This window comes from Mus pahari, chromosome 22, assembly GCF_900095145.1.
Source record: "Mus pahari chromosome 22, PAHARI_EIJ_v1.1, whole genome shotgun sequence".
Classification (NCBI taxonomy): domain Eukaryota; kingdom Metazoa; phylum Chordata; class Mammalia; order Rodentia; family Muridae; genus Mus; species Mus pahari.
Window position 1 is genome coordinate 40,705,106 of NC_034611.1, and position 27,475 is coordinate 40,732,580.

General features: G+C 39.7%; 1 protein-coding gene across 1 annotated transcript in view; it reads right to left on the minus strand.

The window, feature by feature from the left end:
* The window catches only part of LOC110338721 (coiled-coil domain-containing protein 174-like), an 89,723-nt gene that overhangs the window by 9,459 nt on the left and 52,789 nt on the right, over positions 1 to 27,475 (minus strand). The window contains 1 exon segment of the mRNA XM_021222131.1: positions 7,396 to 7,523. Coding sequence (XP_021077790.1) covers positions 7,396 to 7,523 — 128 coding nt within the window.

The following is a 27,475-nucleotide window of genomic DNA, read 5'->3' on the forward strand; positions in this document are numbered from 1 at the left end:
TGCTTCTCGGCCATTCAAGATTCCTCAGTTGGGAATTCTCTGTTTTGCTCTGTAGCCCATTTTTAATTGGGTTATTTGGTTTTCTGGAGCCTAACTTCTTGAGTTCTTTATTTATTTTGGATATTAGCCCTCTATCAGATACAGGGTGAGTGAAGATCTTTTCCCAATCTGTAGGTTGATATTTTGTCCTATTGACAGTGTCCTTTGTCTTATAGAAGCTTTGAAATTTTATGAGGACCCATTTGTCAAAAACAAATTTACAAATTATCTTTCTACAAATCCATCCCTAAAAAGGATAATAGATGTAGATTGCTTTTATCTTGTTTAGGTGTGTGCCTTGAATTCCTGATCTCCCCAAAACTTTTAACATGAAGGGGTGTTGTATTTTGTCAAAGGCTTTTTCAGCATCTAATGAGATGACCATGTGGGTTTTACCTTTGAGTTTGTTTATATAGTGGATTATGTTGATGAATTTCCATATATTAAAACATCCCTACATCCCAGAGATGAAGCCTACTGGATCATGGTGAATGATTGTTTTGGTGCATTCTTGGATTTGGTTTGTGAAAATTTTATTGAGTATTTTTACATCAATATTCATAAGTGAAATTGGTTTGAGGTTCTCTTTCTCTTCTTGGGTCTTTGTGTGGTTTAGGTATCAAAGTAACTGTGCCTTCATAGAATAAAGTAGGTAGTGTTCCTTCTATTTTGTGGAATAGTCTGAGAAGTATTGGTGTTAGATCTTCTTTAAAGATCTGATAGAGTTCTACCCTAAAACCATCTGGGCCTGAGCTTTTCTTGGTTGGGAGACTTTTTTTTATTTAAATTTTCTTTGTGTATATGTGTGTGTGTGTGTGTGTTTAACTTATTTTATTAGATATTTTCTTCATTTACATTTCAAATGCTATCCCGAATGTCCCCTATGCCCTCCCCCTACCCTGCTCCCCTGCCCACCCACTCCCACTTCTTGGCCCTGGAGTTCCCCTGTATGGGGCATATAAAGTTTGCAAGACCAAGGGGCATCTCTTCCCAACGATGGCTCACTAGGCCATCTTCTGTTATATATGCAGCTAGAGACATGAGCTCTGGGGGTACTGATTAGTTCATATAGTTATTTCACCTATAGGGCTGCAGGCCCCTTCAGTTCCTTGGGTAATTTCTCTAGCTCCTCCATTGGGATCTCTGTGTTCTATCCTATAGAGGACTGTGGGCATCCACTTCTACATTTGCCAGACATAGGTATAGCCTCACAGAGATAGCTATATCAGCAAGATCTTGCTGGCATATGCAATAGTGTCTGCGCTTGGTGACTGATTATGGGATGGACCCCCCAGGTGGGGCAGTCTCTGGATGGTCCATCCTTTCATCTTAGCTCCAAACTTTGTCTCTGCCACTTCTTTCATGGATATTTTATTCCCTATTTTAGGGAGGAATGAAGTAGCCATGTGTTGGTCTTCCTTATTCTTGATTTTCTTGCATTTTGGAGATTGTATCTTGGATATTCTAGGTTTCTGGGCTAATATCCACTTATCAGTGAGTGCATATCAAGTGANTTCTTTTGTGATTGGGTTACCTCACTCANGATGATATCCTCCAGATNCATCCANTTGCCNAAGAATTTCATAAATTCATTGTTTTTAATAGCTGAGTAGTACTCCATTGTGTAAATGTACCACATTTTCTGTATCCATTCCTCTNNTGAGGGACATCTGGGTTCTTCCAGCTTCTGACTATTATAAATAGGGCAGCTATTAACATAGTGGAACATTTGTCCTTATTACCAGTTGGAACATCTTCTTGATATATACCTAGAAGAGGTATTGCTGGATCTTCTGGTAGTACTATGTCCAGTTTTCTGAGGAACCGCCAGACTGATTTCCAGAGTAGTTGTACAAGCTTGCAATCCCAACAGCAATGGAGGAGTGTTCCTCTTTCTCCACATCCTCACCAGCATCTGCTGTCCCTTGGGAGACTTTTATGACTGCTTCAATTTCCTTAGGGGTTATGGGACAATTTAAATAGTTTACCTGATCCTGATTTAACATTGGTACGTTATCTGTCTAGAAAACCATCCACTTTGTCTAGATGTTCCAGTTTTTGTTGAGTATAGGCTTTTGAAGTTAGTTCTGATGATTTTTTTTTTTAATTTCCTAAATTTCTGTTGCTATGTCTCCCTTTTCATTTCTGATTTTGTTAATTTGGATACCCTCTCTGCGCTCTTTAGTTAGTTTGGCTAAGGGTTTATCTATCTTGTTGATTTTCCCAAAGAACCAACTCTTAGTAATGTTGATTCTTTATATGGTTCTCTTGGTTTCCAATTGGTTGATTTCAGTCATGAGTTTGATTATTTCCTGATGACTACTCCTCTTGAGTGTGTTTACTTCTTTTTGTTGCAAAACTTTCAGGTGTGCTGTTAAGTTGTTAGTGTATGCTCTCTCTAATTTCTTTATGAAGGCGCTTAGTGCTTTGAATTTTCCTCTTAGCCCAGCTTTCCTTGTGTCCCATGAGTTAGGGTATGCCTTCATTTTCATTAAATTCTAAAAAGTCTTTAATTTCTTCCCTGACAAAGTTGTAATTTGAGTAGAGTGTTGTTCAGTTTCCATGAGTATGTGGATTTTCTGTTAGATTTTTCTTTTCTTTTTTCTTTTTGATATTAAAGACCAGCCTTTGTCTGTGGTGATCTGATAAAATGCATGGGATCGTTTCAATTTTGTTGTATCCATTGAGGCTTGTTTTATGTCCCATTATATGGTCAGTTTTGGAGAAGTGCCACGCCCACTCCAGTGGTGATTCATAACAGGCCTGAAAACATGGAAAAAGAATCTCAAGGAGATTCAGCCTCCTAGAATCCTGGCATTTTCAATAATCTATATACACGAACCCTATCCGCATGCTAGTATGATATATGCTCTCTTTCAATATTATTAATGTCTTTAAAGATTAAACTTTTACCATAGGTGAAATTCCCTTAAAGCCAGTGTTCCAAAGTCCTGATATTTCCTTAAAGCCAGGAGCTAGGAATTCAGCAATAAGGTTACCTGTTCATTAACATTCTAATTCACTTCTAGTAAAGACTGGTGAAACCGATTAAGCATCACAAAGAACAGAGCCAAGCCCAGGGCAAAGCTTAGAGTAGTACACCTGTGGAAGTTAAGTTCATATGCAAGTATTTACCAAGGCCTAGGAAATAGGGGGGATGTGGTATTGCATTATTCATGAGATCTGTCAGAGCAGAACCCCCCAAAACGGGTTTTTCTGCTAGGCCCAAAGGAACAACATAATGGAGGAATTACTGGGGACCCCTGACAGTGGGGTTTAACTATTGACTAGCCTTGCACCTGGCTTCCTCCTCAAGTGGCCTGGTCCCACCTCCTTATCTTTTGTCCTTTGTCTTGTGTTATTGTAACTGTGGATGTATCCTGCCCCACTTTTCTTGTTTGATTCTGTATTAAAGATGTGATGCTCATTTTGATCAATACATTCAGTTTTACACCCTCTCTCGTGTGGACTGTCTCTCACTCATTCACCAAATTCTCGCTCACCTGCAACCAAGATACCAGTTCTCCACAGATCGGGGACCCAAAGTGAGGCCAGTCTGTGGCAGAGAAGGTACCATGCTTCTCATGTGCTAAGAAGAACATATATTTTGTTTATTTGTTTGTTTGTTTGTTTGTTTGTTTTAGGGTGAAATGTTCTGTAGAGATCTGTTAAATTAATTTCCCAGGCTGTGCTGCAGACTGAAAGAAAATTGGGGCTCCAGCAGAGTGTATAGGTCCTATATGCACTGGGCTCCATAGAGGGTCCCAGCTGGGGCAGATATTGAGGTGAGGGTCTCACTCGTGTCCCTGGTTATGGGAGATCTCCTGGGAGACAGGCTATCTCTGGGGTGTGGGTACCTGATCTGCCCTAGGTAGAGTTACAAAGTAGAGTTACCTTCCAAGTCTTACCCAGCCTTTCCTATGTAACTCTGTGTCCTCAGAATCCAGGAGGGCAGCTTTCTTGTTTGCTCGGTTTAAGTCAATCAGTTCATAAAGTATTTTAGAGCCATGTACTTAGAAGCTCGCCCTAGAGGCACAATTACCACTGTGTACTCCACTTTGTGCCATAAAGCCTGAAATTTATAAGCTGCCATGAAAAGGCATACTTCTTCCCAGCTTTTGGTTGGGTATGGCCATTGGGGACTTCCATTGGGAGTTGATGGGGCACAAGGAAAATGAATCACCTCCCTCCCAGTGGGGACACTTGCTTCTATTATCCATTCTTCTCTTACTTGTAGAGTTATTCTCTCCAGATCCGAACAATTGCTCCTACCCCTTGTTCCCTTGTGCCTAAGTGAGTCACGACTCCCTCCCACAGTTCTCTCTGGAATGGATATCCATACCTCCTTCTCTTCCTCAGCTCTGCTTGTGCTTTCGGACACAGCTTACTAAAACTTGGGTCTTCTTTTGATTTTCCTACTGAGACCTGTAAATAATATAATATTGAACCTCAACCAATATTTTTTAAATAAACATGTGAAAATGAAACACACCACTTTAAAATGTATAAAAGTTGTCATATTAAAAGGAAATGGCAGCTGTGATTGTAACACAATAAATGGCAATTTATTGATTGTAACAAAATAAATTTCATTTCAATGGATTGTGGAACTGAAAATTGATGAAGTGATGAGATTGACTGGAAGGGGAACTTCTGGGAAGGCTAGTGACATGTTACACTTGCTGCAGCTAAAGGGTAGGAATGCTTTTATAATTAAATTTATGTCCTTGATATGTCAAATCTATCCATCAAAAGTAAAACTATCAGCTAGAAGATTGCATAGGTCTAAGCACATAGAACCTTCGTGATGACTCTTTCACAGATGTCCATTAAATGGCATATGAATTGACAGGGGAAAAAAAAGTAAAACCAAAAGATTACGCTGAACCTTAGTTGGCTTCAAAAATTACTAAGGTATAATGACATAAAACAGCCTGAAATCTAAGGGATGCCCAGTCAAAAATAATCTTAATTATTCTAATGATTATAATGTGAGCAAAAATAGTCTTAATTCAAAATGGTGTGAATGGTCCTGGCTAGGAAAATGCAGGCATTAATTGAATCAAAGTGGGCTATGGGTGATATATTGTTTCATCTGGGAAACTCAGTTAATAAAATGAAGAGAAATACATTGATAATAGTCAGTTCTAATTCCAGTTTTAAGCTATGGTCACTATAAACAGAGAGATTAATAATGGAAATACCATTAACTAAATTCATAGCCCAGAGAATTTTGGATAATAAGTTTGATTTGATCCAAGACTCTTTTTGTCATATTAGAGTTTATCTCTTCTAATACTGCTATTAAAAATATATTTGAGTAAAGTGATACAAGACAATTCCTTAGCCCTTTCTTCACCATGATTAATTATCTCTAGAGGAATAAATTCCTCTTAAGTTTTAAGTGTGGTTGTAAGATATGAGGGCGCAGATAATTGAATTTCTGCACCATTCTTTTTGTGCAGAATACTAACATAAGTAACACAAAAGATGAATAATCCAGATCTGATACTCCATTACTGGGTTTCATTTTTCTAACTGCAGTTTAAGATTCAACATTTCTTGAGCATCATCTGAGTCATGGATTTCTGTGTGCTATCTCACTTGGTGTTCTTACAATTTTTGTTGTTATTTGCATTAGAATCCAGAAAGGTCAGCAATTAGCAGTAGATGTGAACCCACATTCACTTATCTTCAGTCTAGCAAAGTATCCTTAATGATGTGGAAAAATAAATGAGAAATGAGATTTTAGATCTGGGAGTGCAGGCTACAGTATTGGGTAAACACTGCCTCTCCAACAGTGAACCTTCTGCAAAGGCGCTCTGACTGCATAGGCCTGGTGCAGTCCACAGGGTTCTGTGACCTGCCCAGAGCAGAACTACAAAGAGCGCACATCTTCATGGCTTCCTGGTTCTCAGCAGCTCCCTGCCACATCCCCGAAAGCTCCTTCCTGTTCATCCTTTCCTACTTGACATTTAAAAAATAGAGAAAATATTATTATTATTTTAAAGAGACCACATCTTGGGACACAAAAAAAAATTTGCTAATTCAAAAGGACAGAAGCACTCCTTGTATCCTATCATACCACAATGCCATAACTTTTCAATTTGACAGCAATTAAACATCAAAATAAATACATACATACACTCATTATTAGGATTAAGCAACTCATTGTCAAACAGAGATTGGGTCAAAGGAGAAATCAAGAAAGGAAGGAAGAAACTGAGGTCAGCATTTATTGTATAAGAGAAGAATAAATAAAAGAAAAAAAGAAAACAACAAAAATGGCCTATTTGAAAAGTTGGCTTGGGATTGAAATTGTGAATGCTCAAAAGAGGGGGAAAATGGCTAAGAAGTATCTAAAAATAATTTTCATTAGTCTTCTGATTAGGGAAGTGCAAATTCAAGCAACTTTGAAATTTCATTTTACTCCAGTCAGATGGCAAACATTGATGGAACAACTGGCAGCAAATGCTGTAGAAGATGAGGGGGAAAGGCTGTGTTCATTGCCAGTCTATTTATCACAGACAAGAAATGAAAACAATTCACCCTACAACCAACCAATGGATAATGAAAATGCAGTATTTATATATTATGGAAAACTATTCACATTTAAAGGCAAACGAAATCATGGACCTTGCGGGTATTAGAAAAGATCGTAATGAGTGCGGTAACACACATCCACAAAGACAAAGATAGCTTGTTTTCTCTCGTTGGAGCCCCCTAGCTCCAAAACTTCAGGGAAGTACAATGAGATGATTGTCAGAATAGGGAGGTTAGAGAGGAGAATGGTGGGTTACAGGTGATCTGATCAGGACAATGGGAATCCTTAGGGCAGGGAATGAAAGTAAAGACAGAAGAATGTAGTAGAGGTAAAGGGAAATGCAGGATGTAAGAGATCCAATAGGAGAAATGTGGAGGAGGGACTCTTAGGGAAAGGGAGCAAGGAAAATTCAAAATAATATAGGAGGAGAGTAAAGGGGAATAACAGGATACACGTGATCTGGTAGGAGAGATGGCGAAAGATGGCTCTTATGGAAGGAGGTAGACAAATTCAGAGAAGGAGGACCATGAGTAAGATAGTAATACACGTGTCTGGAAAAGCCACAAGAAATCACACTACTTTTATTTACCTTAAAAAACCCTATAATACACATAATTCCTTTTGGGTTTTTTTGTTTGTTTGTTTGGTTGGTTGGTTGGTTTTGGGTTTGGGTTTGTTTGTTTGTTTTGTTTTGTTTTTTTGTTTTTTGTTTTTGAGACAAGGTTTCTCTGTATAGCCCTAGCTGTCCTGGAACTCACTTTGTAGACCAGGCTGGCCTCGAACTCAGAAATCCACCTGTGAACTTTTCTTACCTGTATTGACAGTGCTCCCTCCATGAGCCAAAGATGCCCAACAAAACCCCAATACCAGACACGAGAAAACTTTGGACTTGTTGGCCTGGAGTCGCATAATACAGTCTCTTGCTGTTGTTCTGGGTTACCTGCAAGAGGTGAAAGGTAAGTCCCTATTTCTGAGAAATCATGTACTTCAGACACAGGTCCCAGGGACCCATGAGCTGGAACTGACCTTGAATATTTCCTCTCTGAGGACTAGCTTTCGTAGTCCCAGATGTCAACCTGTAGGCTTCCAAAGGAATAAGGTAACAAAGGGTCTCACCCAGCCATGATTCCTATAAATGATATCAGCAACTAGCATGGCATGATAACCCTCAGGGTACACTAGAGTGGCACACATACCTTGGTGGCAACCAGCAGCTCTCTAATGTAACTTACGAGCTGCTCAAAGAGAGAGAAACCTTGCCTAGTCCTGGAAACCCTGCTGACTACTCAGTGCTAGTGAAATGGTGCTTCCTGGAGGAGAATCTACAACCTCTAATTGACTAAACCAGCATAGTCGCCAGCAATAATCTATAAACTTTTGTTCCTGTACCCATAGTACATAGTACATCACCGCTCATCAAAGAAAGTTCTCCATGAAACAGATAGAGGTCATTACAGAAAACTACAACCAATCAAAATGTGGAGTTGTAGATCCCAGTCCCAAAACCCTCCTCCAACTAAGGCTTGGAAATATTTGGAAAGAGGAGGGGTGACCAAAAGATAAGAGATCGGAGAGTTTGCTAGTGTCTCCTAGTAATATCAGAATCCACACCCATAAAGTCTCAGCATCATGACCGGCCAAGCATGCACTGAGCAAGAATGACAGTAATAGACAGGCCATACTAATCGGAGAAAAGCCCAGGAGAGCTCAGCCCTACACAACGAACCGTATGCAGATGAGGAGAACACAGGAGCAGGGGAGGTAGTTCTTTCTAGAAAAACACATATCACTATTTGGTTGTCCAGTGCCGTACGATCAGCTCTGAAAATATACATACAGGTAGCATGATATGGACTGAATGGGTTAGATTTAGGAATATATGTGTATATACATACCTACACATGTATGCATGTAGCCTTTAGTTTTAAAAAGATCAATTTGAAGGTGTGGTGGGGAGGGATATATGGGGGAGTTTGGCAGGAGGAAAGGGAGGGGACAAATTCTGAAATTACATTAAGAGGTCAAAAACTAAAATACAAAACTAAAATGTACGAAACATTGAATGAAGCAGGGGTTGGAGAGAACACGAGAAGAAGAACTGTTGTCTAGAAAATAACAGCTGGCTCGGAGTGGGTCAGAATACCCATCATACACCACACATTTCAGTGGTGAGCGACTTAGGTCCAGAGTAAAGGATGTGCTGGTCAGGGAGGAAGCTGCTGCCCTCTAAGCTAACCTGTGTGAAGGAAATGTCTTTCATTTGCATTATGTCTTGGTTTGGCTCAGTGCCCTACACCAATAGCCTCCTCACATTGGCCAAAAGATTGAACATTTTTATTGGTTCTCTCTCACCAATCTACCTTCACCGGGTAACCCTAAATCTGGTTCAGTTAGCACCTGGCAGAAACCCACTCTGTAAGAGCCCAAAGTTCAGCTCATAGCTTTCCCTTTTCTTATCTCACTTCATAATCTTCATCAGAAATAGTTTTAAATAAAGCCTATTCTTTTACTTAATCTTTAAGAAGTCAGTAGAATGGAACACGTAAGAATAGATGAATAGTCTTTGTAGATAAACCTGCCAAATGGCAGGCTGGTTCTACATTTTTTTTTAACCATTCATTCACTAATTCTTCTCAAGTCAAGGCGCTGCGCCAGGTGCCAGGGGTTTGGAGGAGTGGTGTGATGTGACTTACAGCCCAGTTCAGTGGACCAGATGTGGTGATTAGGTACCTTGACCATGGGAATGCTGGTGTGGACTAGCACACACATAGGACCTTTACAGCTTCAGCATTTAAATATGCAGCTTTATAACTTGGTGACAGAATTCCTTGTAAACTAAAGTCTTCCAAGTTTGTCTGGACTCAAGGCATAGTGTTCCCTGTGCCCTCTAATTTTATTTCTGCACAAACTGGAGGTACCCTTGTTCTGAGGCTGGCTTAAAGACGTAAACACAACACTCCTTTATGGTAGAGGGACCTCTATTCTACTGCTACAGTCGCCAAATTCTAGGAATGTGAGCATGTTGTGTGTAATGGTGATTTCCTGTTTTACTATCTTTGAGGGAAGGGGCAGCAATTAAAAAGAAAAAAATAAAAATAAATAAGTAAATAAACAGTAAATATGTTCTGATTTGTATTGTAAATCAAAGGCTTTTTTTTTTTCTTAAAGAAATGTGCAAGTTTGCCCTTGAGCTAAACTTGTGAGAGTCCTGTAAGTAGAGAATCCCAAGTAAAGTACGGAGATTTTATTCATAGCTTCTTCTTTTATTAGACTTTCAAAGTGAGTATCTAATCCCCTGAGACCAGTATGGCCTCTATTTCCAGAGCCTTGGCTAATGCCTTCCTGGAGGGAGGGGCCCTTTGCAAGCAGGAAGTATCAGGAGAGGTTTTCCCCTGGGAATCTTCCTCTCACTGTGGGGATGTCAAGCTTAGCACGCAGAGCACTCGGGCCTCTGTCACAGAAGGTCACCTAGCATGCAATCCATCACGGTGTTTTGACAGGATAACCTTAGCCTTGCTGAGAGAAGATACCGGGTCATTAAGTGCTTTCAACACAGATGAGGAAGAACTAGATAATATATGAGTCAAATTACTTTCCTCTTGGTCATGAGGGATATTAGTGTGGAAATGGATCTGCTAGAGGCGGCAGCAGAATTGTTCTGCCCGGACACCTTGAAGGAGAAAAGCGGTAGGGCCTACCCAGAGAAATGAGAAGAACTTGGGGTAACCTGCATAGACCTCGAGCTGGACGCAAGCATTTGTTTTACGTTAGGCTTTTATTAGCTGTCCTTGCAAAGTACTTTTTGGAGGGTACTTTGTACATTGTTAAGGAACACAAATTTTTGATCATTTGTCTACTGTTAGTATAGCCTCTGGGATGAGAGACAACAAAATTAGGGACACCATCTACTGAAGATAAATTACTTTATATGTTTCCAGTTTCTGTGGATTCCCACCCCTAGCAGAATCAGTCACTAGAAAAATAAAGTTAAGGGTCAAAAACAAGAAGAGAAGATCCTCTTATCCCGTGACTCCATTTCACCCCCCCCAAAACACACACACACACACACACACACACACACAGCAAAAGACATAGGCGACATTTCTGTGGACTTAAGTGGCAAAGGGAATTGCCACAAATTAATCACACCACATCACATCACAGACGTGACAAGACACCAACTCAGTTAAATGGCTTCTTTGGTGAACAAACTAACAAAAACAAAGAATACTTTTTTAACATAGAGAGTTATGACTCAATTTTGAGTAGTTAGCACAAAATAAATCCCTAGAAAACAGACCTGACTATTGTCCGTATGGTTAACATTATTGGTTGCTACTATCACCACATTATTTAAAAATACATAATTAAAAAAAAAAAGATATGGAGCACAACAGAAACAACCTGAGCATCTAAAATGTACTCGGAGGAAAAGGAAAAAATTCAGGCTTCCATGATTTCATTCAATTCTGCTAACTCAATGTTTTCCTATAATTAAAAGGCCAAAAGGCTTTCTACATTTTCAGAAGAGGAGGATAAATTAGAAAACTGCAGCAAATAAATAAATAAATAAATAACATTCAGGTTGGAGAGTATCACCCAATACAGTGACTTTCAATTAATTTGGTCACACTTTAATTAAAATCTACGTTTTATTTGTTCAGATCCCAGGAAACTAGTGATCAGCATTTATACCACAGGGGGAGCAAACACTTGGCTCACCTCTAGTTGTTATTACCAAGTAATTCAGTAATGATTTCTTGGGACTATGCTAAGCTTCAATCGATCACAGAATTTATCACCTCACAGTAGAATGGCCGCTAGTTGCATCTCTGTAGGTTTCTTTGACTTGTTTATTCACAAGACATTCTTATTCCAGGAGGCCCAGTGCTACTATCCAATCCAAAGGTCAGCACCTACTATACATCATGGGCCAAGTGAGCAGAACAAACAGGGCATTGCTTTTGCCCTAAGAAGTCTAAAACACAGTTTAGGAAAGCACGTTCACATCTCTCTTTTTTATAAACATGTATTTATTTTTGTGTGTGTGTGTGTGTGTGTGCTCATCTGCATGTGTTCCTGGTGCACTTGAATGCCAGAACAGGGTCTTGGATGTCCTGGAACTGGAGTTCTAGATAGTTCCGAGCCACCATATAGGTACTGAGAACTGAGCCTTGGGCCTCTGCGAGAGCAACCAGTGCCCCTAACCACCAAGCCATTTCTCCATCCTTTCCTTCACATCTTGTCTCTCACAAGATGCTTTAACCAGTCTTGCTGCCTCTAGCCTACACTAACATTCTCAAATCTCCTTGGCCTCTCCAATCTGAACAATCCTTTAAAAAGAAAAAAATACAAACAAAACAAAACAAAACCAAAAAAAAAACCCAAAACCAAAACAACAACAACAAAAAACAAAAACAACAACAAAACAAAAACAACCCCCCCCCCGTGTTTTTGTTGTTCTCCCCGGGTGCACCAAATCCAATTAAACAGAATCCATACAAAGTGGTCAGAACTGTGTAAATACCTTGTCCACTCTAACCCACAATTTCCATACTGAGCTGGTTTAAGTGGGGTCCCCACCTGACCCACTGCTACTCTCCTCCATGTAGATACATTTTACATGGACTTCAAGTTCTTTACCTACATAAAATTTGCCAGAAAGCCCTGTCCCTGAGCTTTCTTCTCCTTTCTCTTTCATGGCACTTTCTGTTTTGGCAAAGATTTCATTGAGAAATCACTATTCCAACTCTGGGCACCAGCTTCCTATATGGAATCCTGGATTTATACTCTGGGTGTCATTACTCCAGCACTGGTCCCTCTATATAGTAAAATCAACAAATATAAGGCCTGGTGAATGATGCTAAAAGTGATAAGGAATGTATCATTTACATCTCAAAATATCTCTAATATGTTGACATGTACAATTAGACATTTAATTTTATTCCTATCTAGCCACTTCCAGATGTAGTGTTTCTTCTTAGAGTGTGTCTGATGTTTTCTTTTCCTCTAAATGCTCAGCACAGGACTGGCCACAGTGAAGGGGGCTGTGTATGTGCTTCCTGGCATAATTTAATTAACTTGACATCACAGACACAAATATCTTCGAAATCAAATATAAACATCTATGTCACTACTAAAGGCTGTGAGTTAATTACTATTCTTTAACAATATTAGAGTACTGTTCTTGCACTGACACTTCATTTCTCAGTCTAACAGGCTATTTATTTAATTAATAGCTACTTCCCTATTAGGCTCCATTAGTATCACAAGTTGTTTTTAGCCAGCCTTGCCAAAAACAAATAAGGAGTACATGTGTTCTCTGTACAATTATTAATTGCCTTACATTAACATCTCTCTGGCAATTACAAGACTCTAATTGAGATGGCAAGTTAAAGATACAGATGTACAAATATATATATATATATATATATATATATATATATATATATATATATATATACAATTTATGGATTTGATTTTTCTGTTTTTTCAAATTTTTTCTTAAGTAAATAAAGGTTAAAGTAAATCAGTTTCATCCTATAGGACCTTGTCTTTCACAGACTGGTAAATAATCAAATGCATAAAGATATTCTTGTGCTGATCCCAGCTGTCTTTCTGGGAACATTTGTGCTTTGCTCTTGAACTGGTTGCTTCTCTGAGGTCTGCATAGAGACTGCTGACAGCATAGCACGTCAGAAGGAGGTTTAGATGGTGTGTTCTTTATAGCTACCACAGCGTTCTGGGTTACAGCCATCTTTGCTTCTATTTGCTACATACAGTTCATACTTTGTTCATTAAGAGCCTACTTCAATAAGAAGGGACAGAAAGATGCTTCTGAGGATAAAAGTACATCTTACTCTTGCAGAGGGCCTAGGTTGGGTTCCAAATACCCATACTTGGTGGGTCTTTAGCTACAAAGAATCCAATGACCCAGGCTTCTCTAGACACCTGAATTCACATGTTCATGCACACACACACACACACACACACACACACACACAACTTTAAAAATAATATCTATTTTTTGTTTGCTTTTTGTTATTTTTTAAATTTAATTTTATTTGTAATTCATTTTTTACATTCCATATTCCATTCCCCTCCCCTCCCCTCCCACCCTCCAACTGCTCCACATCCCACATGTCCTCCCCACCATACCCTGTCTCCACATGGATGACCCTACCCTCTACCCCATCTGATCTAAGCTCCCTGGGGCCTCCAGTCTCTTGAGGGTTAGGTGCATCATCTCTGAATGAACACAGACCTGGCAGTCCTCTACTGTATGTGGGTTGGGGGCCTCATATAAGCCGGTGTATGCTGTCTGTTTGGTGGTCCAGTGTTTGAAAGATCTCGGGGGTCCAGATTAATTAAGACTGTTGGTCTTCTATAGGATGGCCCTTCTCCTCAGCTTCTTTCATCCTTCCCTAATTCAACAACAGGTGTCAGCTGCTTCTGTCCATTGGTTGGGTGCAAATATCTGCATCTGACTCTTTCAGCTGTTTGCTGGGTCTTTTGGCGGGCAGTCATGATAGATTCCTTTCTTTCTTTCTTTCTTTCTTTCTTTCTTTCTTTCTTTCTTTCTTTCTTTCTTTCTTTCTTTCTTTCTTTCTTTCTTTCTTTTTCAGTGCTCCATAACCTCAGTAATAGTGTCAGGCCTTGGGACCCCCCCTTGAGCTGGATCCCACTTTGGGCCTGTCACTGGACCTTCTTTTCCTCAGGCTCCTCTCCATTTCCATCCCTGTAATTCTTTCAGACAGAAACAATTATGGGTCAGAGGTGTGACTGTGGGATGGCAACCCCATCCCTCACTTGATGTCCTGTCTTCCTGCTGGAGGTGGGCTCTATAAGTTCTCTCTCCCTACTGTAGAGCATTTCATCAAAGGTCCCTCCCTGTGAGTCCGTGGAGTCCCTCACCTCCCAGGTCTCTGACTCCCAACAACATCAATTTTTAAAGACCAAGAACCTACTAAGAAAAAGGAATTTAAACAGCAGAAGGTAAAATAAATAATGCTCAAGTCTACCCTGTAAGCAAATGGAACAGGCCATAACCTGGGCTTCGAGCAGACTTTTAAAATGACATCTGAGACATGAGGAGGAATCAAGTGGAAATTGTTTCAGCTCTTGGATTTCATATGCTGAAAGCCTTGACTTTATCTTAAAACAAATGAAGCAGCTAAATAAGAACAGACACAGAGTGTCGTCTTTTTTTTTTTTTTTTATATTGTTTAATAATGCAGTACATAAATCCAGTCTATATCAGGTCTCTCTCCACCTGCACTTCATTTAGGACCAGATTGTTTAATGAAATTATTGAATTATTAACGAAGCTCTTCTCACCAGGCCATTCATCACTGTTTGGAGATTTATATTTCATAGGCAAAATAAATAGTCTCATGGGGATGTTGCTACCCCACTGCAGGAAGATGTCATCTGTCAACACTGAGACCTAGGCATCTTGTTATAGAAGTCTCACAAAGACCTAAAAATAAATAAATATAAATAAACAAATAAACAAACAAACAGACAAATAAATCTTATGAGTTCTTTTTAACTACATGGCATACATATTTAATGGAACTTGCCGTGATATTCTCAGCAATCAAACCAAGACAGATTACCTAACAGAATTATCATTTGGGTCAGCCAAACCCCGCCACCCTCTCTCCAGACCCACACACGTGTATAGATACGCACGCACATCATCCATAGACACACACATGGTTGTAAGTCAAAAGCCAAGAGCACATAGGCGCGTGACATAGTCCCAGTGTGCGGCTCTGTCCTGGGGCTGAAAAGGGGTTGAAGCATACCCAGACCCCCAGATTTTCTCATCCTGAGAGCATCAGGAGTTTGGCTGCTCCCACACCTTGTTCTGGTGCCAGTAGACCCCAAGGCATAGGCTTCCCCAGTTCGCATGTCCCCGGGTACATGTAACCACCATTAAACTCATGCACTTCCAGGGTTATGAGGGGCAGCTGCTGTTCACCTGACCAATGGGCTAGAAACATCCAGGACTGGACTTCCTCTCGATATGATGTTATTTCCTTCTTCTGGCCCACCCATACTGCTGCAGAGTATATAAACAAAGCCCCTACCAATAGCATAGCACAATGTGGGCCCAAATATCCCACACAGATATTTCCAAACATTGGGTTATGGGGAAAAAGCTGGTGTGGCTTATCCACATGAAAATGTTTTCTATCTTTTCAGCTGTGAGTAGTTCAATGGAATTCTTGGGAAAACTTTTTGCCCCATTGAGAATTTGTGGAAATTGTTACAACACTGTAGATTTGAATAAGTTCTTTTTTTTAATTAGATGTTTTCTTTATTTATACTTCAAATGTTATCCTCTTTCCTAGTTTCCCCTCCAAAAATTCCCTATCCCCTTCCCCCTCCCCCTGNGCCCCAACTCACCCACTCCCACTTCCTGGCCCAGGCATTCCCCTACACTGGGGCATAGAACCTTCACAGGACCAAGGGCCTTTCCTCCCATTGATGAATGACTAGGCCATCATCTGCTACATATGCAGCTAGAGCCATGAGTCTCTCCATGTGTTTTCTTTGATTGGGGGTTTAGTCCCAGAGGGCTAAGTTCTAATACATATGCTAAAATCTCTTCTCAGGAAATACAAGTAAACGGAATGAGCTAGTGACCACCCTTTGAACACATACTAAATCTTTCACTGAAAAAGAAACATGATCTTCTCAAAATCTCTAAGACTTAGTACCTTGTATTAGCATTTGCTAACAACAGGTCACTAATATTTTTTATTAATGCCTGTTAGTGTATCAAGCACTAATGCAGGAATGATAACATTGTAAAGAAGAAGGAAAAAGGGCAACGTTTCGTGGACATGGACACAAAGTGGATTAACTAGTCAAAAACATCTGATACCGACAAATACTATAAATAAAATAAGCAGGCCAATGAGATCATCATACTCTGAGCGTAAAGAGTTGAATAGAAGCAATATATTTCTTTGAAAGCCAAGTCTATGTCCTGCTTGTCTTATGACCCCTGGGGTCCTGTGATGGGCTTGGTATTTCTCAGATGTACATTGAAAGGTAGAATTAATTCTGAATGGATTTAAAAATAAATCAATTAAAGCAGTATCTTGGGGCAAAGGTTTGGAAATGTACCAGCAAACTTAAAATCCTTAGTGATCAAATTCTAAAGCAAATGACCATCTGAACACTCAGATTGCTCTCTGCCAATGACCAAGGCACCCACCCTTGTGACCAGAACACTACCAGAAAACTTCCTACCTGCTGAAGTCCCACACACAGGCTTCACTTGGACACACAACTGTTATACTACTGCTAAATTTGAGGACGAATCTGGATGAACCCTGAGTCTTTTGATGCTGAGCTCTTCAGCCAGCCTTGCTGGGTATTATACTGTGATCTAAGTTATCTTCTTGGGGAAAACCAGTTTCCTGGTGAGTCTCACAGACTTACAGACTTTGACTAAAGGATCACTGATAAGTTAAAAACAAAACAAAACTGTGATTTCTTGAGACTTTAGTATTTATTGATATTTTTGAATGCAAATACCAAATGCAAGGGCTAGGGGGGCTCTATTTGTTTTTCCAGTATATGTGGCCGATGAAAAATTTTAGGTTTAAAAAAAAAATCAGAATTTTGAAAAATTTCTGTCCACCATCACGAAATTAGAAGATTTCCATTGGTTAACTTCTGTCTTCATGTGATCAGTATTGATGCTTATATGATTTTTTTTTTGCTAAAAGTGAGATCTGTAGAAGTTCAGCAAGACCATTTTCTAAATGGTCAATGCATGTATTTACATAATTCCATGTGAGTCAAGACCCATTCCAAGAACAACCTGGAGAACAGCCTTTATGGTAAAAGCTCACTGACACAAGGGTTCATGTTTTGTCTTACAGAGCTTCATGGTAGTTCCAAAGAAAAATATCTTCAGTTATCTAAGACCACTAAAATACACTTCTCTTCTGTGTGGGGACTGATATGCTTCGGCCACTTTAAGAAGAACAGCACATGCTAACACTCTGGTTCAGACATGGGCATGAGACCCTGTTATCTACTAATCAAAAGAATAAATGACAAAAAATATATAATATAAAACCTCCATTCTCAGTATAATGTTTTTGGCTTTGGCCACTATGGCATTTGATGACTTATTACTAATTTAAAATGAATTAATATATGTCTTAAAATAAGTTGTTTCATATTTTAAATACTTCTAACATCACAAATATTTATACATGTAATCATCATAACTCTTTTTTGAGCTGTTAGTAAATTTTAAGGGTTTAAGTAGTTACTTAGTTTCTATGCCTCAACTTCTAAAATGTGTTGGTGTCTGTTGGCCCAGAACATATGTCATATACAGGGTCAGATGACTCTAATTGGAGTATACATAAATACTTTAAATTTTATAAAAGTATGTATTTATACATTTTGAAACTGAAGACTTCATAATTTTGAATACACCTTATAGAATTGATATAGAAATAGTGTTTCACTTGTCACAATTCTACATCTTCTCCATACATTTATTTATGCTAAAAAAAAATAAATAAATTTAATGGAAACTGTGGAATACTGAACTATGAGAAACCTTGGCACCAAAATAAATTTTCAGAAGCAAGTACTGCATTGTCTTATTTTTCCAGCGTTGGGCTTGTTCACCCAAAAAATGTATACACTATCCTGGAGATAAAGGGTTATTCTTCTTCATTACACACACTCTGCTTCCTGGTCTGCAGTAACAGTTTGAAGATCTGTTTCATTCTGAGTTTTTGTAAGCATTTGCTAGTTACACAACTCGTAAGAGTGCTTGGAGAAACAGAAGACATTACTCACCCTTTACTGTTATCTCACCTTCTGCTATCAGCTATTTCAAGCTCTGGGGTTCGCTTAAGCTGGAAAACACCTCAAACTCACGCTGTGTCAGGCACTGACTAATTATTCCTCATCCCCTTTGCAACTCGATGGAAAGTGATGATGGATCCAGCGTCAAAACACAATTCACGGAGGAGAGAGCAGAAGCCTGCATCTCAAGAGCTGGAGGCCTCTCGGATACAGACCCAGTTTTGTATTAAGGTGCTTGAGAAGTCTCTTAGTGTCTCCAGGCCTGGCTTTCCTTATCCACAAAACAAAGAGCTAAACTAAATAACCTTCTAGTTCAAAGAGTTTGATTTCAGCAGCTTCTCAGATGCCTGCCTTTATTTCCCCTCTAAAGAGAAGAGAACACGCGATCCCCCTAAGACAGCAGCCGGCCTCCACTTTCAGTTCAACCGATGCTGTTCTTCTGCAGCATCACTTAAACTCTATAATTAAAAGCCAGGCAGACACGCTGGATGGGTGATAAGACATGGCTGCCTGAGCTCTAGGATCTGTGGTTTCTAGGTCTGGCCCCGCTGCAATCTCAGGATACACCATGTACCCTTTAGGAAACCTAGAGTTCGGGACCACATCATTAGGTCTATCTCATAAGACTGTTGTGCGAAATGATTTGCAAAAACAGCACTGTAAAAGGAGATTGCAGAAGGAAGCCTAAACACGCTGAGCTTTCATACCCTGTCCAACTAATAAGGCTGCTTTTTTTGTTGAAAAGTCCTTAAGAATATAACTACTTAATCAATATGACACCGGCAGTCTGACAAATTAGCACGAAGCCACAGGCCAGAAACCTGAAAAAAAAAATTAAATTAGTGCTTAACAGAAATTGGACTACTAACAAGATAGTTTCTGGAAATTTAAAATCCAATTCGGAAAGCTAGAAGAGAGCCCTGTCTGTCTTCAAGGACAGGTGCATATGAGAGCCAGGTCTACTCTGACAGACACATCCCTAAATCATGACTCAATGTGGGAAAGCTAACAGGAGTGTCTTCGGGAGTTTTACATCCATCTGCAAGCCTCTCTTGCTAAATAAGCTTCCTAGTGGATTTGAAAAACAAAAAAACAAAAAAAAATAAAAAAACAAAAAAACAACAAAAAACTTCTCCAATGAAAAAGCATTGCTGTTATTATTCTTTTTTTTTTTTTTTTTTTTCTCCCCGAGACGGGGTTTCTCTGTATAGCACTGGCTGTCCTGGAACTCACTCTGTGGACCAGGCTGGCCTCGAACTCAGAAATCTGCCTGCCTCTGCCTCCCGTGTGCTGGGATTAAAGGCGTGTGTCACCACACCCGGCTGCTGTTATTATTCTAATTAACATTTTACTGTGTCATTTAAAATGGGTACTTTAAGAACTATGGGCAGGGCAGATTGTTCTCATGATTGTTGTGTCTCTTTTCTCTATTCCTATACAAGACATTACAGAGGTTGACAACAAACGTATGACTGTGGCATCCACGCAGGTCAGAGAGACAGCTAGAGCAGTCAAGTTCTGCTGGACCTCGGCTGAGAACTCTAGTGCTCGTTATTCTGATGTCTGATATGTCCATCTGTTTGTTTCCTCTCTCTCTCTCTCTCTCTCTCTCTCTCTCTCTCTCTCTCTCTCTCTCTCTCTCTCTCTCCTATAGCCACAGTTATCTTTGGGATTCTTGGGATAGCTTTTTTTTAAGGGAGTACTTCAATCTAGCAAATCAAAATGCCTTAATAAGTGAATATGAGGTTAGTTTTTTATCACCCCTTCTTTGACTTCTAAGCTAATACAGCTTGAAGACTTAGCAACAGTCTAACCACCCGGGGCCAGCAGAAGTTTTCTATGATTTCTCCATGATCCTTTGCTGCATCCAAGGGTTTAAGTCCTAGCCAGACTCTCTTAACTCATTTATAATCTGTTACTCTGTCATGTTTCTCAGAAGCAAGAGCAAATGGCAGCTTTGCAGAGGCCCATCCAACGGGAAAGGAAATGGTTTATGAAACCAGCAGCCTAGACATTTCTTATTCTGCAGATAGGTCAATAAGAAAGCAATGGCTACAGAGGTTTTTAAATACTGTTTTGGTTATCCACTTCTGGGTTTGCTTTTTGGAGTACTTTTTATGGACAGGTAAATGTGACTCAGGAACACAAACTCCAAAATGTACTATCTAAGTCTGAGTTTCATAAGCATGACAACACAAAAGAGTAGGCCTCAACTTCCCAGCTATTTGACTTCAGGAGTCAGAAAAACAAAATGGTTTCAATTTCCATGGCTATGGCACCAGAAAAACTCATAAGGAAAACAGAGGACAAGGAAGGGAAACAGGGAAGAGAGGGGGGAAGAAGAGAGTAAGACAACGTGGGAGGGAGGGGAGACTAAGGGAGAGGAAGGAAGGAGGGAGAGAAGGGAGGGGAGGAGGGAGGGAGGGAGGGAGAGAGGGAGGGATTCTACCGGGGCTAAGTATGTTCACCAAGCGCTCTGTGGAAATCTTCTTTCCTTTATGGATGTTAAACGATGATGGTTTGAATAGCTGTCGCTCTGACATTGCTTGCTGGCATCTAAAAATATGTCACAGGCTGTACTACAGACCAGAGATGAAATTTCCATTTTTTTTCAAGAGCTTTCCCTTCCTGTTCTGAACTTCACAACCAGCAAATGAGAATTTAATTCCTTGAGAAATGAGAAGTAAATTAAATCACATAGGATCAGTGTCCAGTCTACTAGAACGCATCAGATAAACCGAACAAAGACGTGATTTGAACTCGCCAGCACTAGAGAGAGCTGCCTGCTTACCTACAGTCTTTGGAAGGAGAAGCTCAGGCACTGCTTGCTGGAGGGATGGGAAAGCGGGCAGACCTCCAGGGGATGCTTGTCTTTCCCAACTTACTTCTCCTCTAGCCTAAAAACAAACCCCCATCAAATGAACAATCCCCAGAGCTAGAAGATCCAACATTTATTTCTGCTACTGTGTTCATACTGAACAGAAACATGAAAGAAACCTTTCATTCAACAGCTACATCTAATTTAATATGAAGCTCCCTGAAGGGGAGTGCACAGGATGTGATAAGGGGTCATTAAATATGGGTACTCAACAGTTTGCAAGGCATCTGGTACCATTTCACCACCTAGAAATCTAAGAATCAAATTAACAGATTCAATTCTGCCAAAGTTATCAAATTATTTGTCAAAGGGTTTCAAAGCAGGCTACCTCCTCACATCTGCTCTGGCCTTCCAGTGCAGATGCAAGACGACCATCTCTTTGGTGTGTTGAGGTGGCATATTAGCAGTTGCTAGTCTGACTAAACACCGCTCCTACAATCATAAAAGACACCAGTTTCAGAATTAGTCAGTAGAAAACTTTAATAAATTAATGTTCAACAAAGTCTAGATAGGGGTGGTTTAAATACTGTATTTGAATTGTTAGCCATATGTTATGATGTTAAGTGAATTATCTAATAATTTCACTGCAACAAGTATATACAACGCCCCCTTTCCATCCCTCTTTCTCTCCTCCTCCTCCTCCTCCTCCTCCTCCTCCTCCTCCTCTTCCTCCTTCTTCTCTGCTTCTTTTGGTCATAAAAGAAAAAGCAAGGAAGGTTGCACTGGTGTTATATTTAAACCTTTTAGTCTTTTTCAGAAGTATTATTCATATAAAAAATTTAGTCATTCTGCCAAGTCTAGATATCCAACCTTGTTATACTGTTGGGATCAAATGACAGTCATTGGTAAAAGTCTATTGGAGAGAGTGCTAAAACGAAAAGCCACCAGGGACTTTATTCGCCAATATCTCAAAAGAAGTCAGAAATGACCGAGTACCTATTTGTCTGAGGTCTGTGGATTTTAACCAAAATGAAAGCTAGAGAACCAATGCATGTCAACCTCAGAGGATTCATAGACAACTGACTGGAACCTAAGCAGTGAAGGTGTGGCTGTGCCACTTAATGACAATTCATCTTCCACTATTGTGTCTTGAGTCGGGGCAGAAACTCTTCTGTCAGCAGCATCCATATGCTAGGCATGTAGTCATTGCTAAGCCCAGTCTTTAACTGGGGACAAATATATGAACCTATGGGTTTCATTTTACTGTTAATATGTTTTTAGGGGTTGGAAAATGTGGTTTTCGTGTAGATTTTCTTCTTTCCCATCTTTTTATCTTAATCTCTCCATAGTATCTACAGTCCTAGGTGTACAGAAAGATTTTTTTTTTCCTGCATGGCTAAACATCAAGCCCAGTGCACTGGATATCATATTTTAGCTGATTTCTTCTTTCATCAATAAGCTAATGATTTGAGAAGAAACATTAATGACTCCAAAGAAGTTTTCTTTTAGTAGCTTAAATAACTCAAAACATGCATCTAATAATACCACATAAAAACTTAATTTTTAATATAATTTGGATTCTTATCTGTTTAGAAACACCCTTTAAAGACGTACTACAGGACAGAGGAGATCGATCAATGAATAAAATGCTTGTTACACAGGCATAAGGAGCTGAATTCGGATCCCCAGCACCCACCAAGTGACTGGCGCACAGTGACTGAGGCTGTGCAACCCAGTACAACGAAAGATGACACAGAAAGACTGGTGTTAGCTGACCAGTGTAGCTGATCAGTGGGGGCCAGCTTTAGTGAAAGACCCTGTTTTAAAACAACTAAGGTGAAGAATGACTGAAGAAGCCACCTGATGCCAAACTCTGGTCTCCACGTGACACATGTATCCCGAGATACATGCACCCACTCACGCCACACACAAAAGACAAACTGCCTCAGATTTCCAAAGGCTTACAAGCACTCAATCCATAGAGTGGAGGATAACAAAATATTCGGATGAAAGAGGCATAATTGATTAATTCTGTAAATTCAGCCTGTAAAGAGAAGCTGGCTAGAAATATTACATGAGATAAAACGCCTAAGTGCTACTACATGGGTCACTGTGAAACAAAGAAAAAGAAAATCATCCCAAAAACAAATGTCTCTTTCTAGATTAGTCAGGGTTCTCTAGAAGTAAAGCCCCAAGAGAATGAACACATGGTGGAATGAGGATCCATATTGCTTGATACAAGCTGGGTAGTTCAATAACAGCTCTCCACACACTGTAGAGGATGAGATCCGAATAGGTATTCAGTTCATGAGGCTGGATGTCTCAGCATACCCAGTCTGGTGCTAGAGCCCTGAGGGATTCCTGGAGTGTTATAGAAGACTGGGTTCCCCTATCACCAAGGGATAGAAGCGGCAGCATTGGAAGCAACTGGACAGACGGGCTCATCAGCAGGGAACAGAGGCAGGCAGGCAAAAGCAGTCCTCTTTTCCCCAAACCTATTTAAATCTGAGCCGCTGATGGAAAGAGATGCCCACTCTGGGAGAGAGGCTTCCCACTTTACCTAATTCTTCTAGGAAATATCCCTGAAGTCCAGCCCAGGGGCATATCTATTAGCTGATCCATATCCAATTAAGCTGACAACCAAGATTAGCCATCATTCTCTCCAATAAGGCCTATATAGGGATGTCTTCCTTGGGGAAGAATAACCTGCTTTTTACCCTAGCAGATATCATCAGGGGTCCTGCAGTTGATCAAAAGATAAGAGGAAAAAACAGTAATGGATTTTTGCCTGAGGCTGGCATTACTGAGAACCAACATTGAAAGCAGGAGTCTTATACAACATTGACTAGTGAATTTCTCTTAAGGCGGTAAGTATATGTGTTAAACCATTCTCACAGAAAACCTGAAATATCACATGCTGCCTAAGAGTGATTCCCATGAGACACAAAACGTGGCTCGTGGTCTTTCTGTTCCATAACACTGACCTTTTTGATAGATGGATAAAATTGTTCATTTTTGCAAAACTTACTCATTGCAAAGTGAAAGGAACTTGTGCAATGTCATTAAACATGCGATTTTTATTTAATTTCTGATTAATAAAAGTATACTTTCTGGTATAAAGGAGGAACATGGTCACCTCACAATGTCCCCATCCCTGTGGTTATCCTGTCTCCCCCACGATCAGGCCCAGACTTTCCTCCTCTTCTTTTCTCCAGACACACGGAATCATCTCAGAGCTTTTTCTGCCTGGATGGCTAGAACACCAACTTATAGATAACTCTGCTTCATCTTCTACACTGCTGTCAAAAGAATGGTGTCAGTCTTCAGTTTTGAAATCATTTTAGGCTAGAGCAGTTGGAAAATTCATACAGGATCCCCATATGTTCTGTATCTATATGGCCTTCCTATTAAGCTCATATGACCTTAGAACAATTCCTGGGGAGTTTTGATTACTTTTAAAATCACATACATTTATGAATTACAATTCCAGAAAATTAATAACTATACCATTCACCTAATTTTTTTGTAAGAGGTTTTAATTTATTTTCACATATCTTAAAAGGTATAGTTATTGATTTTAGTAATTATGCTATGCATTATATCTCAAAACATTTTCCTCCTAATGGGAACTTTGTGCCATTTGATTAGCAAACCCCGGCTTTCTACCTTAGCCCACATCAGCTTCTGGCAATCTTCATCTGTCAACTACTCTCTACTTCTTTGAGTTCAATTTTATTAAATTGCAAATAAAGGTGAGATCACACAGTGTTTGTCTTTGTGTACCTAGCATTAACTTGGGATAACATCCTCCAGGTTTCTTTCCTTTAAAGGTCAAATAGTAGTGTGTGTGTGTGTGTGTGTGTGTGTGTGTGTGTGTGTGTGTGTGTGTGACAAGAAAATAGATACAATCACAGAAAAAAAAATGTGCTATACACATGTGACCATTAATCTACCGATGAGCACAGACTGAGTCCATATCATTACATGCATATTTTTAATTAATCCTTTGAGAATTTTATATAACATGTAGATTTTATGTAACGTGCACAATGTAGTTAGGCTTCCTTCCCCAAGCTCTTCCCAGACGCACCCCCTTCCTTCCTACACAACTTTATATCCTATTTTTCCCATCAAGGCCACTAGGATTAGGTCTGACTTGGGAATGCACAGACCTTGTGAGAAGAATGGTGAATTCATCTGTGCAGTTGCCCTGCTATGTCCAGAAGACACTATTTCCTTGTTAGTCACCCAAGGAGCCCCTGGCTGTTACAGTCTCTCTACCCTGTCTTCTGAAAAGATCCCGAGCCATTGAGGAGGAGGTGGAAGTATATATGTTCTGTTTAGAAAGTAATGTTCTATAGTGTCTTATTCTCTGTACCTTGACCCTCTCTAGTAAAAAGAGATATGCCTTTCCAGGTGTTATTTGACAAAGAACCTCCAAAGATGATGTTGAGTTCATTTTCTGTTGTCTGTTGCCCATCTACCGCTGGACATGAAGGAGGCTTTTAAGTCTGCTTCCCCAATGAGACTCCCTTGGAGAAAAATAATTTTCATTTGCAAGTGGTCATCAATTGACGATTGCTTTGGGGTTGAGAATGGGAGCCTGTGTCCACTTCTCCTTTCAGCCGTAGGACTCCATCCGACACAGACTTGTGAAGACCCTGCGCATGCTACCTCGGTCTCTATGAGTTCATATGTGTGTCAATCCTGTTGGTCTAGAAGGCCTTGTTTTCTCTGTGGCCTCTATCCCCTCTGGCTCTTAAACTCTATCTGCTTCCTGCCTGAAGGAAGAGATTGGATGGAGGGATCCAATTTGGGTTGAACGTTCCACTCTCTCACTCTCTGCATGATGCCTGACTGTGAGTCTGTGTATTTGTTCGCATCTGCTGCCGGAGGAAGCTTTCTTGATAATGGCTGAGTAATATACTGAGCCGACTATATGTACTTCTGAAGTGAGAACCTTATTTTTTAATATAATGATAAACCCTTAGGTATTGGTTTAATACTTTACCCATTTAGGATCAAAATATTAGTAGATTTTCATAGTAGGGCCTATGATCTATGAGCAGGCTCTTGTTTCTGATAATGGTGCCACGTGGGAAATATCCACAGTGGTGTTCATTGTGACTGTGTCAGGTTGTGTTCCCACCAACAGTGGATAAGTTTGCCTTTTTCCTCCTTGTCTCTGTTAGCATCTGCCACCCTTNTTTTTATGTTAGCTCTTCTTACTGCAGCCACATGAAATCTCAAAGTGGTTTTAATTTGAATTCCCTGCATGGCTAAGGATGTTGAACAGGTTTTTAGTTTTTCTTAACTGTTTGAATTTCATGTTTTGAGAACTCTCTGCTTAGTTCTATACTCCATTTTTAATTGTTTTTTTTTTGTTTTCTTGATGTTTACTTTGTTTTTAGTTATTTATATATTCGAGATACTAACCCCTTGTCAGACGCATTGCTGGCAGATTTTTTTTTTTTTTCATTCTGTAGACTGCCTCTTCACTTGAGTGATGATGTTCTTTGCTGTAAGGAAACATTTTAAATCCATAAGATCCCATTTCTTAATTGTTAGTCTTAATAGGTAGACTATTAGGGTTCTGTTGAAAGTTCTTTCCTATGCGAATTAATTCAAGAATATGTTCTTTCTCCTCTATCATATTTAGTATATCACATTTTATGTTGAAGTCCTTGATCTATTAGAACTTTATTTTTGTGCAGGCGAGAGATAAGGACTGAGTTTCTTCTACATGTAGCTAGCCACAATGACTAGTACTATTTGTTGAAGATGTTCTTTTCTTTGATGTATGTTGTTGGCAATTTTTTGATATGCATTGTTGGCTGTAAAAGTATAAGTTTATAACTTAGTTCTAATTCATTGGACGATAAGTCTGCTTTCATGCTAGTACCATGTTGTTTATTATAGGAATGTGAAAGGGTGATACCTTAAGCATTTTTTTTTTTTTGGTTCAAGATTGTTTTGGCTATCCTGGGTTATTTTGTGCTTCTTTATAAAGGTTAAGATTGCTTTATGGCTGGGCTGGTGAGATGGCTCAGTGGGTAAGAGCACCCGACTGCTCTTCCGAAGGTCCCGAGTTCAAATCCCAGCAACCACATGGTGGCTCACAACCATCCATAACAAGATCTGACTCCCTCTTCTGGAGTGTCTGAAGACAGCTACAGTGTACTTACATATAATAAATAAATAAATCTTTAAAAAAAATTGTA